General features: G+C 53.0%; 4 protein-coding genes across 4 annotated transcripts; 1 reads left to right on the forward strand and 3 right to left on the reverse strand.

The window, feature by feature from the left end:
* Positions 1–931: 931 nt before the first annotated feature.
* Positions 932–1820, reverse strand: CGGC5_v013421 (uncharacterized protein; the record flags this gene model as incomplete). Its single annotated transcript, XM_032036151.1, has 3 exons — positions 932–1148; positions 1206–1499; positions 1582–1820. 3 exons carry the CDS (start codon positions 1818–1820, stop codon positions 932–934), a joined length of 750 nt encoding a protein of 249 aa, XP_031884934.1.
* Positions 1821–2996: 1176 nt separating this feature from the next.
* Positions 2997–3791, reverse strand: CGGC5_v013422 (uncharacterized protein; the record flags this gene model as incomplete). The annotated part of the gene is made up of 1 exon (XM_032036152.1): positions 2997–3791. The coding sequence occupies one exon, from the start codon at positions 3789–3791 to the stop codon at positions 2997–2999; it is 795 nt and encodes a 264-aa protein (XP_031884935.1).
* A 2519-nt stretch (positions 3792–6310) lies between these two features.
* On the forward strand, positions 6311–7939 carry gal1 (Galactokinase; the record flags this gene model as incomplete). Its single annotated transcript, XM_032036153.1, has 2 exons — positions 6311–6945; positions 6994–7939. The coding sequence occupies 2 exons, from the start codon at positions 6311–6313 to the stop codon at positions 7937–7939; spliced, it is 1581 nt and encodes a 526-aa protein (XP_031884936.1).
* A 5207-nt stretch (positions 7940–13146) lies between these two features.
* Positions 13147–13937, reverse strand: CGGC5_v013424 (putative cutinase 1; the record flags this gene model as incomplete). The annotated part of the gene is made up of 3 exons (XM_032036154.1): positions 13147–13438; positions 13497–13705; positions 13770–13937. 3 exons carry the CDS (start codon positions 13935–13937, stop codon positions 13147–13149), a joined length of 669 nt encoding a protein of 222 aa, XP_031884938.1.
* Positions 13938–16242: the final 2305 nt, after the last annotated feature.

The raw sequence follows: 16242 nt of genomic DNA on the forward strand, positions 1-16242 counted from the left end.
CGTCTGCTTGGTGGGAAAGGTCGGGAGCGGGCAGGAGCGGGGAGTCCCCGACTGCTGATACCGACCTGCTGTTACCTAACCAGCTAACTTACTTGCCGTGTGTGGGAAAGAGAGACACAGGCAAAGGCAAGCCCAGGAGGCAGGACCTTCCTTCGAGCCCTCGACGGCGTGGGAGCTAGCATTCCCAGCTGCTCACTGGGCGGCTGACTAGCGCTTCCCTTGGAGAACATGTGGCGGGCTTGTTTGGCAGGAGCCGTCTCTCTCAAGCAGGAGGGGAAGGGGCAAGAGCGCAACAGAGGGCGCCCGGCTCCTTCCTCTCTTTCAGATGGCAAGGTCAGCAGCAACAGAAGCAGGAGCAAGTCGGCGTCTCTTAGATAATCAGTGGCATTACTTAAACCACCCAGAACACGGCCACCTCTCCCCTCTGCTTTTTCCATTCATCAACCTCACACACTCAAGCAAATCAAAGACTCCGGTCAACATCAAGTAAACACACAAACTTTCAAGTCACCTTCAAGGACTTCACCACACAACCAACATGTCTGGCTGCGGATGCGCTTCCACCGGTACCTGCCACTGCGGCAAGGACTGCACCTGCGCCGGCTGCCCCGTAAGTTTTCATTGCATCATCCCACCTTGGCAAGGATGGTGGTTTGCTAACACGGTCTCGCTCAGCACAAATAAACGACGTCAAGACTCTATTGCTCTGATCGTCATGGGTTTCCAGTTTGGCGGATCGGGAATGGACGTTTAAGATGGGTGTTGCATGGTTACGGACAACGTTTCTCTTCTTTGATGGCAGGAACTTCTTCGACTCCTCGTGGTAGTTGCTAAGTGGAGATTGCAATCAACTTTATATCCATAATACCTGGCGCCGCACCCATTCGTTCATGTCGTGATTTTGTGTGCCGTGATGGTGAAGATGGCGACATCAGCCATCCGTCGTCCGCGGCAAATCTAGGTACGATCTGTACGACGTTAACTCAACCAGATCGTGCCCGGAAGAGCAATCCGCATCGTCTTTGTACCACCTTCGCCCCTCCCCCCTCCAGATCTCCGTCAGATCTCCCTCCCGAGACGCATCCCTTCTACCCTTTTCGTACACCATCCACCCCGCCGTACCGACGATCTTCGTCATGTAGAATATCCTAACCACAGGTCAGCACTCTCAGTGTCGACTTCACGGAGCCGAAACAAAAACGTACGCAGCCATTATCGCCCACCCATACTCCCACTTCGCAATCTTACACCACGCCCTGTTCCCCCTCCACGCCTCCTCGCACCCGCGCATGAGATACCACGGCCGCGGCATGAGATGCTCCGGGTCCGTCAGGTCCGCCCCGCCTTGCGCCGCGGCGCTCCATGCCCATAGGCCCGCAAGGACGGCGTCGTAGGCGGTGTTCGTCCAGCGGGCGTCGTAGCGGAGGGCGGCGATCGTGATGCGGGCGAAGAGTACGGCGAGGGAGAGGACGGCGGTCGCGGCGTTGGAGGTTGTGAGGCTGCGGGAAACCGCGAGGGTCAGCTTATATCGTGTACTACCGAGTGGGAACGACACATCGCTAGGAAGAAAAGAAAACTAACCGCTGACTCCATATTAGGGGTATTTCAGGCGGCTCCTCGTAGTTTGCGTAGAAATATATCCGCAGCCGCGGGTTTGAGCACCACCCCTCCTCGCCGCCGTTCCGCCACAGCCGCGAGCGGAAGCGGTCGGGGTACGCGATGCCGAAGAGCGCCAGGGCGCCGAGGACTACCACGGACTCGAGGCACAAGAGCATCACCAGCACCGGAGGCCTTATCCTCGTCGGTATCGTGACCCGCATACTTGAGTGTTCTTTTTGCTGATTAGACCGGTCGGGGAAGGAAAAACCAATAGGTCGTGGCCGTCGACGCCACGACACTCGGTGTCGGTGTCAGCGTCATCTTTTGTGGTAGAAACCGGACGGTGTTGTTATGAAAACGAAGGCGATTGCACTCAAATCTGCTCGTTGCGTGATGGATAGCCGCATGGGGGCTTCTGGGCGCGTCTCGGGGGGCGGATGGTCGTGGTTTTCTACTCGACGGCGTGTGTGTGGGCTGCTGGTGAGGGGTGTTGGGAAAACTTGCTCATTCTTGCGCAGGTTGGATCAGGTGCGCTTTGCAGACAGCTGGGCATGATTTACCGTTCACCGCCGAATAGAACGAGTGACAGGGGAAAAAGAAAGCATTTGCTCTGCGAAGCTGCTTCGACTGGATTCTGCGTTTGCTTTCTGTTTGCCGCGGCGGTTCGGGCCGTGGAGGGGGGATCGACCTCGACCTCCGCTGAGGGTCTGGAGGAGTCGTACCCGCTATGGCGATGGGTCTCGCGAAAGCTTGTGCTGTCTCTGGAATTGCATTGTCTCCTTTCCATCCATCAGAAGGCTTTGAAACGTCTCCCCGATCGGAGCCGTTGGTCTCGAGGAGGGATTCGACACAAAGACAGCAATCCGACTGTCCTCGAGATATGCAGGGATCCTTCCGACAGCGTTTTTCTTCGAGGCTGTGGAAGCTAGGAAGATCCGCACCACTTTGCAGACCGAAAACGAACAAGTGTTCATGATGCTATTTGCATTGCGCTGTTTGCTAATGATTAAAGAGAACGCCGTCCCGCTGCGCAGATGCCGCGGACCCTCGAGACTTCCTGCCCAGAAGCCTTCACGATGACCAGTATCCAAGTGGCCCAGGTCGGGAGCAGTAGTACCAGACGACCCCCCATAGAGTACAGCATCTCCTCCACGTATGCTGCTTTGCAGACACCCATCTCTCTTTCGGTCTTTCGATCCCGAAGAGGCTTCCTCGCTTCATCCAATATGGATACTCAATACCTACACACATGTCGTTAGTAAGTGCATCCACAGCCTAGGCAGAGCTCGTAAGGACGAAGCCTGAACATACCAAAAGTCTCTCCAGGTTTCTCCAATCGTCTGACTCCAAGCGGGTATCCAGCCCGAGAAGATCCATCATCGTATCCAAACCGAACTTCACTGGTACCAACACGCCGAAACAGCACCAAATCTCTCCTTCTGCAACCTCATAAGCTCGTCCCTCTTCCGGCGCGTAGCCAGAGCGTCATCGTCCTCCAAGAAGTCAATAGCGGCTCCCATCCACGAATCAACAACCGGCCTGGGGCCAGTCTCAGCACCCAGAAGCACCCCCGGCACCTCTCCATACGCGAACGAAAGCAGCTCCGACGTGAAGCGCGAGATGTCGAACTGGTTGAACGTGTGGTCTCGGATACCCATCGCCTTGGCGAGGTGAAGGCGTGTGCGGTAGTAGGCCATAGTCGCCCAGACGAAGCTGCGCTGTGCGATCTTGGCGGTGTCCTCTGTCATCCACTCGAGGTAGCGGGTCAAGTGCGAGACGACGCTTCGGGGCACGCTGACGACGCGCACAAGGCCGACGAGCTGAGCATGCGTAAGCACTCGGAAGGTCGGAATGCGGTCGTACTCGTAGGTAGGCGGACGGTTGCCAGTGTTGCGCAGGCGGTAGATTATGCCGCTGCCACCGTCCGGGGTTGAGGAGGTGTGGAGATAGAGATCCCAGTGGAATTCTTCAGGGTAGGCGCCGCTCGTGACGTCGAGCTCGTATGTGCTGTGAGGGAACCCAGGCGAAGAGGGAATTGCGGTTGGGTAGCTGTGCTTCTGGCGGCCAAGGTAGACGGGGAGCGGGACGGAGATCATGATGTAGAGCGAGCCGACTTGGAGGGAAGGCATGCGCACCTGGGGATGGGTTTCGGGGCTGTACGGGCCTGCGGGGACTTTGTTTCTGAGTCCCATCTTTGCTGGTTGGACGAAAAGAAGATGACGAAAGTATGTAAAGAAAAGGATTTAAAAGAAGTGAAAAGATGAAGTGCCGGAAAGGTGGGATGCTGGAAGTGCGATTGGGTCGGGATTGAGGTGGGATTGAACGCCTTGGGATGGGCTATGAGATTGGATTGTGGCAGAGAAGAAGAAGAGACGAGTAGCAGGACGATCGAAGTTTTCCGGAGAAGAAGTTTTGGTTTGGGGACAAATTTGTGTTACAGGGCAGGAGATTTCAGGGCGAAAGGCCGGAGGGCAGGGCTAAGGGCAAGGTGAGGTTTCTTCAAAGCTGCACCTCAAGATTGAAAAGCTTTGGGAAGGAAGTCGTAGTGTAGCACCTTCCCTCAATGCTGAACATATGCCGATCGACCTACAAGATATCATGCCAAACTCGTCATCCCCTCCTACCTAGGTGTCGACGCCTGCCGCGAGTGAATCGTGGTTGAACATGGGTTTCTGAAGATGCTAACCTCTTACGGTGCTGAAATAACCATCCTGGGAAGACCTAGCCGGGTGTGAACATGAAGACGGAATATTGACTACACCATCCAACCTGATAATCTGTTGAGATGTCCGCTCCTGATTCTTCTCCTGTAGACAACCCGTTCGCTCGGTGAACACTGGAGGGATTCCGCGTGCTCCTTCCGCGGTAACCCTTCCGCCTTAAGCTCCAGGCAACCATCCAACTCAGTGGAAGCTACTTATTTGACTTTCATCTGGTCTTCTTTCAACAGTTCGGCTAGGATATCACGCAAGTGACCTAGTTGGTAAAAGCACGGCTTAAAAAATTCCTCTCTAAAGATGCAATCTGAGTCTGAGGGGGGCGCTCGTTCGAATCACACGTGAGGGCCTTGAGTTGAAAGGGTTGTTCCCTTCTTTTTTTTTCACTTTTTTCTTTTTCTTCTTTTTCTCTTTGAGTTTAGAATTTATGATAGCACACTGGATGTCTTCAGTATAAACCTGGGTTCTCCTAAGATCATTCCGTTGGCCTGCTTTTGATAGTTATGTCACGGATGTCTTTTTGTTAGACGCAGGAGGGTCTCCCACGAGCAAGTCGAATCCATAAGGGGCTGAGGCACTGATCGTAAACAGTGTTCAGTGTTGATCACTGAGTACCAGAAGTCTGCATTCATTATAATCCATGCTGGCCATTCATTTCGTTCATCGATATATCTCCGTGATATCGAGAGACGAGCATGGTCTATTGAACATGAGTGTGGTTCCTCGCAGCCCAGGTGGCTACAGCTGCCCCGCGGTTTTTGGTGTGGGATGTCCCTCGCCCCCGAGATCCCCGCGGCAGGTTGGGAAGACCCTGGAACCCAGCGCGCCAGACGTGATGGCTTGCAGTCACCCCACTGGTGCGCCTTGGCGACTCCCCTGCTCTTCTTCTGTCGGCGTTCCAGAACATGTGATGTGTCGGCTTGGGTCAGTAGCTAGCGCAAAGATCTAAATATCGCAAATTCTTTTCGACGGACCCGTGGTTTACTGGATTCACAGGCAGTCGATAGACACCTCTGTGGCTTCAATCCGAGGTGACGACGCTGAGGGCCGGGGTCACTGAGTTCTCCGCCAGTTTTCCGCCAGTTTTCCGAACCGGCCCGCAGTGGAACATCTTAGTACTTGCTGTTGCGCCCGGGAGGTGGCGAGCAAGTGAGTTTGCCCAGATGAAGTCAGCGCATTTGTTGTCCCTTGAGATGTGATAGGTATGGTGGTCTGCTTCAGCCACGCGACACGAACAACGGCGCTTGAACAACGGGCGAGAAAGAACGGGAAAGAGAGAAGAACAGGTAACGGTTGGCTTTCGATACGGTGGAATCATCGGCCGAGGTGGGGTCCAAATGCACCGAGTGACGAGATGCGCTAGTTGTTATGCGCTCCCGAGGTGCCGCATCTGTTTGCGCTTGACCTGATTCTTCACCTAATTTATCAATTTGTTGCGCGACGCCTTTGTGGGCTTTCCATGATCGCTATCAACAATCCTCATGAAGAATCCTTGAGGTTCTCCTCCAAACTCAATTGCATTCTGTGACCTGGCGCATTGATCCAGCCAACTGAGACACTTCAGACAGCTCCTCGCTGTTTCTTCAGACGAAATCGCCAACGAGGGGCAATTGCGGGGTAAGTTGCTCCAGCTCCAGCTCCAGCACTCCATTCTCCAGCGCTCCAGTGTCCCACACGTCCAGAGCAGAGGCAGCTCAACACCCGCAGCAACCACGGGCACGCGCCAGAAAAACACCAAAGCTCCATCGCGGGGTTATTACGGCGGACGACCTGAACCTGGACGAGTCCCACCCCACCACCTGCATCGCAGCTCCAAAAGGACCGAACCCCAAACGTCATAACTGAACCACACTTCGCCCACGATACACACTTGTTCTGTCCTCTTTTCTCCTTCCCCTTATTGAGCCTTTTTGCATCCCCTTCGTGAGCCAGTACCTATTGACGTTTCCCCGAAACACGCAATACCCAAGAAGAGAGCGCAGACATCGCCCACCATGGCCGGCCCCGTCCCCACCGCGTCGTCCCTCGCCGACGTCTACACCGAAGATGCCCTCCCCGTCCAGACGAAGCGCTGGAACGCGCTGCTTGACCAGTTCGAGGTGCAATACGGCCACCCCGCCACCTTCGTCGCCCGCTCGCCGGGTCGCGTGAACATCATCGGCGAGCACATCGACTACTCCCTCTACTCCGTCCTGCCTATGGCCATCACCGCCGACGCCATCCTCGCCGTCTCCGTCGACGAAACTCCCTCCGACTCGCCCACCTTCAAGCTCCAAGTCGCAAACCTTCAAGGCGACAAGTTCCCCGCCCGCACCTTCGAAGTCGACGTCAACGGTGATGTGACCATCGACGCCAAGGTCCACGAGTGGTCCAACTACTTCAGGAGCGGTCTCCGCGGCGCTCTCGAGCTCCTGCGCCGCAAGCGCGGCCCTGGCTTCAGGCCGCAGGGCATGAAGGTCCTGATGGATGGTTCCGTCCCCATTGGTGGTGGTCTCAGCTCCAGCGCTGCTTTTACCAGCGTCTCGGCCTTGGCTGTGATGCGCGCCAACGGCGAAGAGACGATTGACAAGACGGAGCTGACCGAGCTCGCCATTGTCAGCGAGCGCGCCGTCGGTGTCAACTCTGGCGGGTAATTCCACCTTCTCTGGTCCTCAGCGCATGATCTGACATTCTATAGCATGGATCAGTCGGCCTCCGTCTTCTCCCAGCGCGGATCCGCCCTCTTCGTCTCCTTCACCCCATCTCTGACCGCCCGAAACGTCTTCTTCCCCAAGACCAACCCGGAACTCTCCTTTGTCATCGCCCAGTCCTTCGTCACCTCCAACAAGCAGGTCACCGGGCCCATCCACTACAACCTCCGCGTCGTCGAGTGCAGCATGGCGGGTGCCTTCCTCAACGCAGCCCTCAACCCCGCCGGCACCAAGCTTCCCAAGGACGCCTCCCCTCTTGGCATCTCTATCCACGGATTCCACGACGTCTACTTCGCCAACCACGACCAGCCCCACTCCGAGAGTGCGTCGACAGAGGAGGCCGCCGAGGCCCAGCTGCGCGTGCTGATTGACGTCACCCGCAAGACGCTCACCAGTGAGGAGGGATACACACGTGAGGAGATCGCCAAGGTCCTGGGTGTGTCTGTGGAGGAGCTCGAGCAGATTTTCATGTCCAAGCTATCTGTCCGCGCAGAGCGTTTCAAGCTGCGCCAGCGTGCCCTGCACGTCTTCGAGGAGGCCCTGCGCGTGCTGCAGTTCATGAAGGTGCTCGAGAAAGAGGCCCCCACCGACAGCGCCGACACGACAGCGTACAACAAGCGCCTCGGCGAGCTTCTCAACGAGACGCAGGTCTCGTGCCGCGACCTGTACGAGTGCAGTGCCCCTGAGATCGACGAGCTCTGCCGAATCGCTGTCGAGAACGGATCGTATGGAAGCAGACTTACTGGTGCTGGCTGGGGAGGTTGCACCGTCCACATGGTGCCTGCTGATAGAGTGGCTGCCGTTAAGGAGGCGTGGGAGAAGGAGTACTACTCTAAGCGTGACCTCACTGAGGAGCAGAAGGAGGGTGCTGTAGTTGTGAGCAAGCCCGGCAGTGGAGCTGTCACATACTTGCTCAAGGAAGGTGTCTTGTAAACAAGCTCCCCTGGAGGTCAAGTTCAAGAGGAGGATTCATCGGGTAATATAGCTGCATATATATAGCCATCTAGTCAGGGAAAATTATTCAAAGCGATTGATGATAAGCAAAGCGGTCTGTTGCCTTGAGAACGACACCGCTGCTGCCTTAATATGATCGGCAAATTACGTAGATGCTCACCCAACTGTCTACAATCCAGGTATTTTTCAAATGGCACAGGCGCCTAACATGAATCTCAGCACATATAGAAGTAAAATAATGGGCGGCTTCTCGTTTTGAATTTGGCACGAATGTCGAGCACCCGTCTGTTGCTTTTGCTGGCCAGCGACTGATCCTTACTGCATCCCTTCGCAAGAAACCACCAAACATGTGAGATGAAAGCTCAGACCCATGACTCATGCTTTGACACAAGCGCAGTTACCATGTGGAATAAGTAAATGATGATGAAGGATAAGGGAAGCCAGATCCGGTCCACCAACTTTGCGATTCATACATTTGAGTGCCGTGGGCAAGGTGGGAAAAGTGAACGGAAAATGCCACGTTGGTCTCAGTAAGCCCGAGGATACATTGCATTCACTTTTTGCTTCTTGAGACTCCCTAATTGTGGGAAGGTTGTTTGTTTATATACATGGCGGGGCTGGCGTTGGTGGCTGCAGAAATCTGGACAGAGAGGTGAAGGTCAGCGAGGCGCAAGAGCCAAGAGGTCAACAGGAGAAGCCCTTATAAGGCCCTCGGGAAACCAGGCTCTCAATTCAAAACACAATGGGTCTTTGCTTTCACATTTTGCTTGGTAGGCAGTCTTCTCAGCCTGTTTCGAGATCATCTCCCAAGGTGATGCGCACCCCAGCAACTCCGAACCGGGAAATACAATCGCACCGCCGCCTGGAGCCTGTCAATACCCCATCGAATACTTGAAAGTCAATGACTAACAGTGGTTGTCTTGGCTGAGGGTTTCTTCCTTTGGGGGCGCTGCGGTAGGGTTTAGCCGAACGGCATGCCTCAGTTCTCTCCTATTTTCGATCGTAAGCATGCCCCGTCTGTCCATTTTCTGTTGCGTATCTGGAAAACTCATGGAGATTGTGCAAGCTAAATAGGCCCCTAAGTCTAAGAGATACGGACAAAATTTGTCACGGGCAGTGTGTTGTCTCGAACTACTACGCAATGGGGGACTTTGGTTGTCTGACTACGTTCAGCCCCGTTCAAACATTGTGATGAACTGCCAGCCAAGTCATGTATTGAGAGTGGCGCCGTGGTGACTTTGAATCTCGACAAATGTGAATGTTTGAAGCTTTTCTTCGCAGCTCAGCACATGATTTGCAGCCTTGGTAAGTCTCCACAACCCAGCATATGTACGAGAATATTATTGGAAGTGCTGTATCACCATTGATCTCCTACCGCCATTCACGTATTTACAGAATACTGTGGAGAGGGCGAAGACTACCAGTGCAGGTGGACGATTCGAGATGGTGTTTTCGCCGGCAAGTGGCGGTTGCGCCTTGTAGACAACATCTCTCATGGCTCTGGAAACCCCATTCCAAACGCATTGTCAGATGAAGTATCAGATTTCTGGGGAATTCTGGCGTTGAACAGCTAAGCTGTTTTTATAGAAGACCATGGGATTCTGGGTCGCGCCATAGACACAGGATTTCCTAGGAAAGACATAAAAGACTTTGAAGCAACGGCAAAGAAACATGCCAGGCCAGGCAATGTGACTTATTGAATAGCCTTGGTTGTCTAGCTACCTTCCGACTATCAACACTGAGCCGATCAAAAGGCTCGCATGGTTGGGGCATCAGACGTAGACCAAAAATCAGTTTCAATAAGGCATCCATCATCATTCATCAAGTATACTCGCGAAGGTATGTGACCATGCCTGGGACGGACCGCCCTTTCGTGGCTACAAATCGTAGCGTGACGCAGAGATATGCGTCAATTTATGAACTGTATAAAGCATTCAAAAAAGGGTAGGCACTAGCAAACAAGAAGCAGAACCAATATGGTTGTTCGATGTGGTCTTTGCGGCTAGGGCCATCGGCTGATATATTGGGACAGAGGTCCGAAAGAACCTGATTGGCGATTAACACTAGAGGTGGAATAATAATGAACTCGCCGTCCAGCCTTGTATGTGAGCTATCTCTGAAGAAAACATGAATACACTCGAGTAGTTGACAACGCTAAGTGGCTGTTGCCTCCTTTTCTGTCAATATCTTGCCAGGTATATCTGTCAGATGGTGCCATGAAACATTTACTGAACTCCAACCTCACATGGGACAAAGCGACATGGTTGTTGCTGCTGCTTCCAAAACACTTTTAATGAGCTGGGCTTCAATACTGATCGATTGTGCAAGGGCATGGGAAGGAATCCGTTCATTGAGCTCATGATATAAATAGTGGTAGACGTATGCTATGAGAACCCGTCTTCACGGCCAAATTGAAGACGTTGGCCATTCTCTTTTGTGACTTATCGAAATGTTTGAAGAAGACAGAAGATGATGTACCACTGAAATTCCCAGTCTCGTGTGATTTATGAGAAAGGTTTGTTTACCTTGCACAGCGCCTCCGAATGATTGGTGGCGGATACGGGTGGGAGCAGTAATGACGGGCAAAAACATCCCGGTTGACGATTGATCAAGCTGCAAAAGCCCATGGTCCTATTCTATCCATTGATGAGGCCAGGTGCCAGAGATCCCTTCCTGGAAACTAGTCAGATGGTAGAATGGGTTTGAAACCTGGTCTCAAAGGTGCGATGAGGTGCTCCATCGCTTGTTAGAGGCTGAGATCTTGAAGATTTAGAGACATTGACGAGGGTTCTCTAGATATAGAAATAAGTGCCATGTGTAGTGTTATTCCAACATGAGAGACTTTGGTTTTCAGATATCCAGTGTCACAACCGTTGGTCGGATTTGAGATACTTCTCGAGTAGACGAGCGCAAGGCGCCAAGGCTGAATGGACCGAAATGAAAGAATTCGTATATAACTGCTTGAAACTGTCTATTTTCCCGAAGCAAGCAACGCAGATATAGCCAAATTCCTTTTCGCGGTAAATCCTTCCTAAACGATGTGCGAAGTGGAGCGATTGGAACTGCAGTATCACAACGGTGCACATAAAGCCAGAGATCAATTAAACGATCTGCTAGCATGAGATGCGTATTTAAGCCTATGATAAGTGACGGCAAACGACGAATAGAGCCGAAGTGGCGGCTCATGAGTACGAAAAGGGGGTCTCCGCAGACTTGCTGGCGTTGAATTTATTTTGGACAACGGGACAGCAGAAATACGATTTACGCTCTGCGAGATCATCTCAATCTACGGATATCACAAAGCCCCTGGTGCAAGGACACTGATAGGCGCACTGAGCCCCTCGTACTTTTCAGCATAAAGTCCGGGATCGGCATTTTGCACTTGAAGAGTCTAGACATCTCCTCGAGACTTCATGGTATTACAGACCTTACAGTGCTCCAGGTAGACAGACCTTTGGAGGATACCTAACTCCTGCAATTAGGTTATAGTTGATCGCCCTCGTGCACCAGGCGTGCCACGTGTGGGCCAAAGTGCCATGCCAAGCTTTCCGCACTGATTTCTCCCGCACGGGATGAACAACGGACAGTTTTTGACATAACTTTCATTCAGTTGAGTGATCTTCCAGCTTGTTCACTGTCCTCATAAAACTGCCAACAAGAAAACAAACTAATGAAATGACTTCAACTCAGAAATACCTTAACACGACCATCTAGGGCTGAAACGCAAGATCGCCACTGTGGTATTCCCGCCCGGATCAGCCGTGCCGTTGCCGACATCCGCAAGCCCTAGTTCCGGCCCCAAAAGCTCAGACTACACAACGAGAGTCCCTCTGGCAGGCTCAAGTTGGCCTCTGAAAGTTTCAAAGTAATCTATCTCTCACCAGGCTCCCTCTCGACTTCTCATCTTCTGTCATAAACTTAGCCACTGATAACTCATTCATTTCCACCAACAACAGGGACTCCTGAACGAAAAATGTAAGAATCCTTCTCTGAGCCTCGGCAACTTTCGATCGAACTGCACCGCCGTTGTCCTCCACTCAGCAGGGGTCTGGCTGCACCGCCGTTTACGTGCCAATCGCATCTCGTACCATCGCCAAGTCTAGCCAATTTGGTGGAGAAGCGGGTCTCCACACCGTTGGATGGATGTCGCCTGCACCCCGGGCGGGGGCTGCTCGCAACAACGACATGGCTTCTTCGCAGGAGTTACTCGAAGCGGTAAAGTTGGGGGCTGACAATCCAAGACAGCGCAATACAACTGCGACGTGAGAAACATGAATTATCCCCTCTATTTGGCCCCCATCGCCACCTTCCGAGGGTGCCCAGAAAGAAATCCTCCGACGTCGACGACGACCCAGCGCACTGGATGCAGTCATGTCGATCTTTTGAGGTTTGCGGCCCGTTGAAATTCTGCCCGTGTTGCGAAATGGGGGCATTCCGAGCTGCACCCCGCAAGCTTAGGCATGCCGTTTTACATCAACAAGGTCTCACGTGCTGTGTGTCTGGTACCCAGGACCACAGCAGGACCGGACGAGATGGTACGATGATTTGAGCTTGAGAAGCGATTGCGAAGGATCATGTATTGAGACATAGTTACCCATGCTAATCTTCCGCAACTGGCACGGCCCGAAATCCTTGCTAGTTCATCAGTACGGAAGTATCAGCCAGATTGACAACACCATCCGATGAGATTGGACGGTTTGACATGGAGTGCTCAGCTCCAAGGGTAATAATCCTGAAGACTGAATTGTCTGATTCCAGTTTGCGCTAGTCTCACACTTCTTGGCCCTTTTGAGCAACAGAAAGAACAGCCTTTCAAGGTCGAAAACATGTCACCGGGCCTAGAACACGAACGTTGGATGGGCGGGCAGAAAAAAGTCCAATTCGCAAAAAAGAAAAGCTACACGTTTCAACGAAGAGCCAAGCATCGCCCGTTTCTGCGGCGTAAGAAAAGAAAAGGGACAGAAGCCTCCAGAAGCTCCGCATCGCAAAAAAAAGCAGAAAGCCCGCCACAGTTTTCTCAACACCATATGTTCAAGCACCTTCACCAGCTAGCACACCATTCCGATCCCCAGCATACCCTGTCCCCCTCTTAGCAAAAGCACAGCCTCCACAGAGCCCACCCAAACATCAGATCACTCAGAGACAGCGGGCGAAGACACCCGCCCCTTGAATGGACAGATAGGCGCTTAAGCCCCCTGGACCGCCTTGATCTTGGAGATGAGGAAGTCGGCGCCCTCCCCGGCGTTGGCGCCGTACGAGAGGTGAGGAGCCAGGACGGCGGCGCTGAGATTGCCGTCGCAAACGGTGTCGCGGGGGTTCGCGGCGCAGATGATCTTGATCTTGTCCTTGGGGAAGTTGGGGATCTGGCCGTTGTCGGCGCGGAACTGGGTGTCGCCGAAGGTGACGACGCCGGCGATCTGGTTCTTCTGGGCCTCGGGAAGGCCTTCAATGGCGCGGTGGTTGACAGCGGCTCCTTGACTATTTCACAACTCGAGTTAGATCTGGTGTGTTTTGATGAGAAGGTAGTAGTTCTTACGAGTAGCCTCCGGTGACAACAATGGCGTTGGGGCACTTGGTGGCGATGTTTCCAAGGATGGTCTCCATCTCCTTGATGCCATCGGGGTCGGCACCACCGGGAAGGAAGTTGGTGGAGAGCGCGGCAGCGTAGTCGACGCCCTGAACGGCAACTTGGCCGCTGAACGCGCTCTTGAGGCGGTTGGCCACCGGGGGGCCAACGACAGTGCCCTATAATGAGAAACAAAAGGTCAGCTATATGAAGCCAGGTCGCGGCGAATTGGCGAGAACTTACCATGTTGCCAATCTCGGTGGAGCCGCGGGCCCAGACGAAGATGATGTCCTTGCATCCGCCGGTCTTGAACTCGTTGGCAGTGCTACCAACAGTGCCCAGCTGCCGCTTGTCCTCTGTGGGGAGGGCCAGGACAGTGGTGGCGAGAACGAGGGTGCTGAAGAACTTCATGTTGAAAAGAGTTGGCGATTTGAATGTGTGTTCAACCGGTGAGTTTGTGTAACGAAAGTATCTCGTCGCGGACGGGACAGGGAAAGATTGAAAGAGAGAATTGAAAAGACTGTATGTAGCTGGTGAGGTGCTGATGAGGATGAGATGGCATATTGGACTTTCCAGACGAGTCGTCGACGAGTTCTTATAGACGTTCGTGATGTTTACAACTTCATCGAGTCTTTACTGAAAGAGGCATGTTGGACGAAAAGTTCTGCCCAGACGTCCACGTTCCTCGGCCATCTCGAGATTCCTCGGCTGTCAAGAGGCAAATTCCTTCTATGATTCGCGAGATGGAAAGCATTCGAGGGGAAAAGCCTCCAAGTGCGGAGTCTACATGATGGGAGACCCCCTCAAACGGCCCACGGGACGGGATGTTACCACACAGCTGGGTAAGTGCTGATGTCTAGAACGGGAGTGCCTCGGTCCAGAAACCGTTTCTCGCGAGGTCTGCCATGTTTCTTCGCGGACGACCGTCGATCACACATAGCCAAGCTGAGCTCCAGATTTTGTGGTGTGCAATATACGTGATACGGCGTGCCTGGACGGATCGGGGCGTTGGTTGCGAAACGATTCTTCAGTATGGCCATTCAAGAAGGCACATTTGTCATTTTAGTGTGGTTCGAGGTTGACTTGGGACGTCGATGGCAGGACCAATGACAGGATGAACGGTGCATTGATGTCTTTCGTCCTAGGCCGTTTCAGGTGGTCAAGGTAACCTCCTATTCGGGATTCCCATCCATCGGTCTGCCAGCTGGCATAGGTGCCTGGTGACCCAGATTTCTCCGCACAATGTGTCTCTCGGAGATGTCTTATTGGACTTGCAGAGTGGTGAACATGGCTGATTCAACGTACCCCTAATCAGCTGTTTGGATGGGACACAGCACTCAAGGTTTACTCCTAAGGGTAAGCTCGAGTCCACATTAAACTGATCGCGAAACACTTTGCCATCGAGGTAGTCAGAAGTCTTCGTGATCTGTCTGCACTCAAAAGGGCAGACGCAACGACATTGGGTCATGCTTGAGTCAAAAAACAATTTCAACACTTCAATGCCGAGGTAAAGTGGTAAGCTGACATTTCTTAGGCCGAAAACTTGTGTTTATTGACATCAAGGTGAGACCTTTCACGCTGTCCGGCTCTGGTTTCCATGATGAGAACGGCTGCTCCCGGTTGACAGTGACTCAGGTGAGTGAAAGATGCGGTGAGCCTTTCGACAACCCCTTGCCTAGGGCTCGGTATTTATCCCCCATCAGACCCGATTCTCGACACTTCAAACTTCTCCCTTTCACTATGTGCCTTAAGAGCAGTAGCCGTTACGGCCGGCAGCGCCAATGCATGCACCAGAGCAGCAGACAGAGTTGGTGGCACAGTAGCTTCCCGAAGAGCGGCACTGGCGCTTCTTAATACCCTTAATGGTGCCATTGTTGTTAGATGTGTACCAATTGAGGACAAATCAATGACAGAGACAAGGACGGTCGTGAGAGCATTGTGCCAGAAAGTGGAGCGCTTGACGTACCTCGCTGCGCTCATCAACGATGGGGTTGGCCAGCGCGGTAGCACTGAGAAGAGCGATGAGAATGCCCGTTAATTTCATTTTGGCTAGAGCAAGACTTTATGGCTGCTTATTATTGAGAGTACCAAAAGAGGGGGACGGGAGGCGCGATATGTTTTGATGTTCGTTTAATCTCGCAATACTGAGAGACTACTGCCTGGATTTATACTTGAGATATCGAGAATAGGATTTTCCATCTCTAAATTCCTCCGCTAAGAGGTTTTTTCAACGATTCTCGCGGAGACGATGCCCGTGAATCCTTCGCAATGATCGGCGGCCCGTTGCGGATGTTGAAGGATTACAAGCCCGGTCGGAGGAAGCAAGCGACGATACTGCCCCGCCAAAGGAGTTGATTCACAGAGCCGATTTGAGAAGGTGCGTTCTTCTGGGATTCGCTGTGGGGTGCGAACGAGGTCGTGTCGCCTTGGCAGTCTGCATAGCTCCTGGAGGTGGACGTTGCCCAAGCTTTTCAGCTGAGTGTTCCCGACGCAAACGCGGGTATTTCGTTTCTGCACACAACTGAGTCAGTGAGTCGTCCGGTTGATCAGGCCCAATAACAACATAGCCTCGGCTGACGCCCCGTAATCTAAGAAATTTGGGATTAACAGTATTGAAAGACCTTCGAATTCTATTTACAGTATGATACTGCAATCTAGCCCTATATGAATAGGCTTCGCTGGCAGGGCGGATATGGACGCATTACGACGAGAAGAG

The sequence above is a fragment of the Colletotrichum fructicola genome, assembly GCF_000319635.2.
Source record: "Colletotrichum fructicola Nara gc5 chromosome Unknown KSG_Nara_v1_contig08, whole genome shotgun sequence".
Classification (NCBI taxonomy): Eukaryota; Fungi; Ascomycota; class Sordariomycetes; order Glomerellales; family Glomerellaceae; genus Colletotrichum; species Colletotrichum fructicola.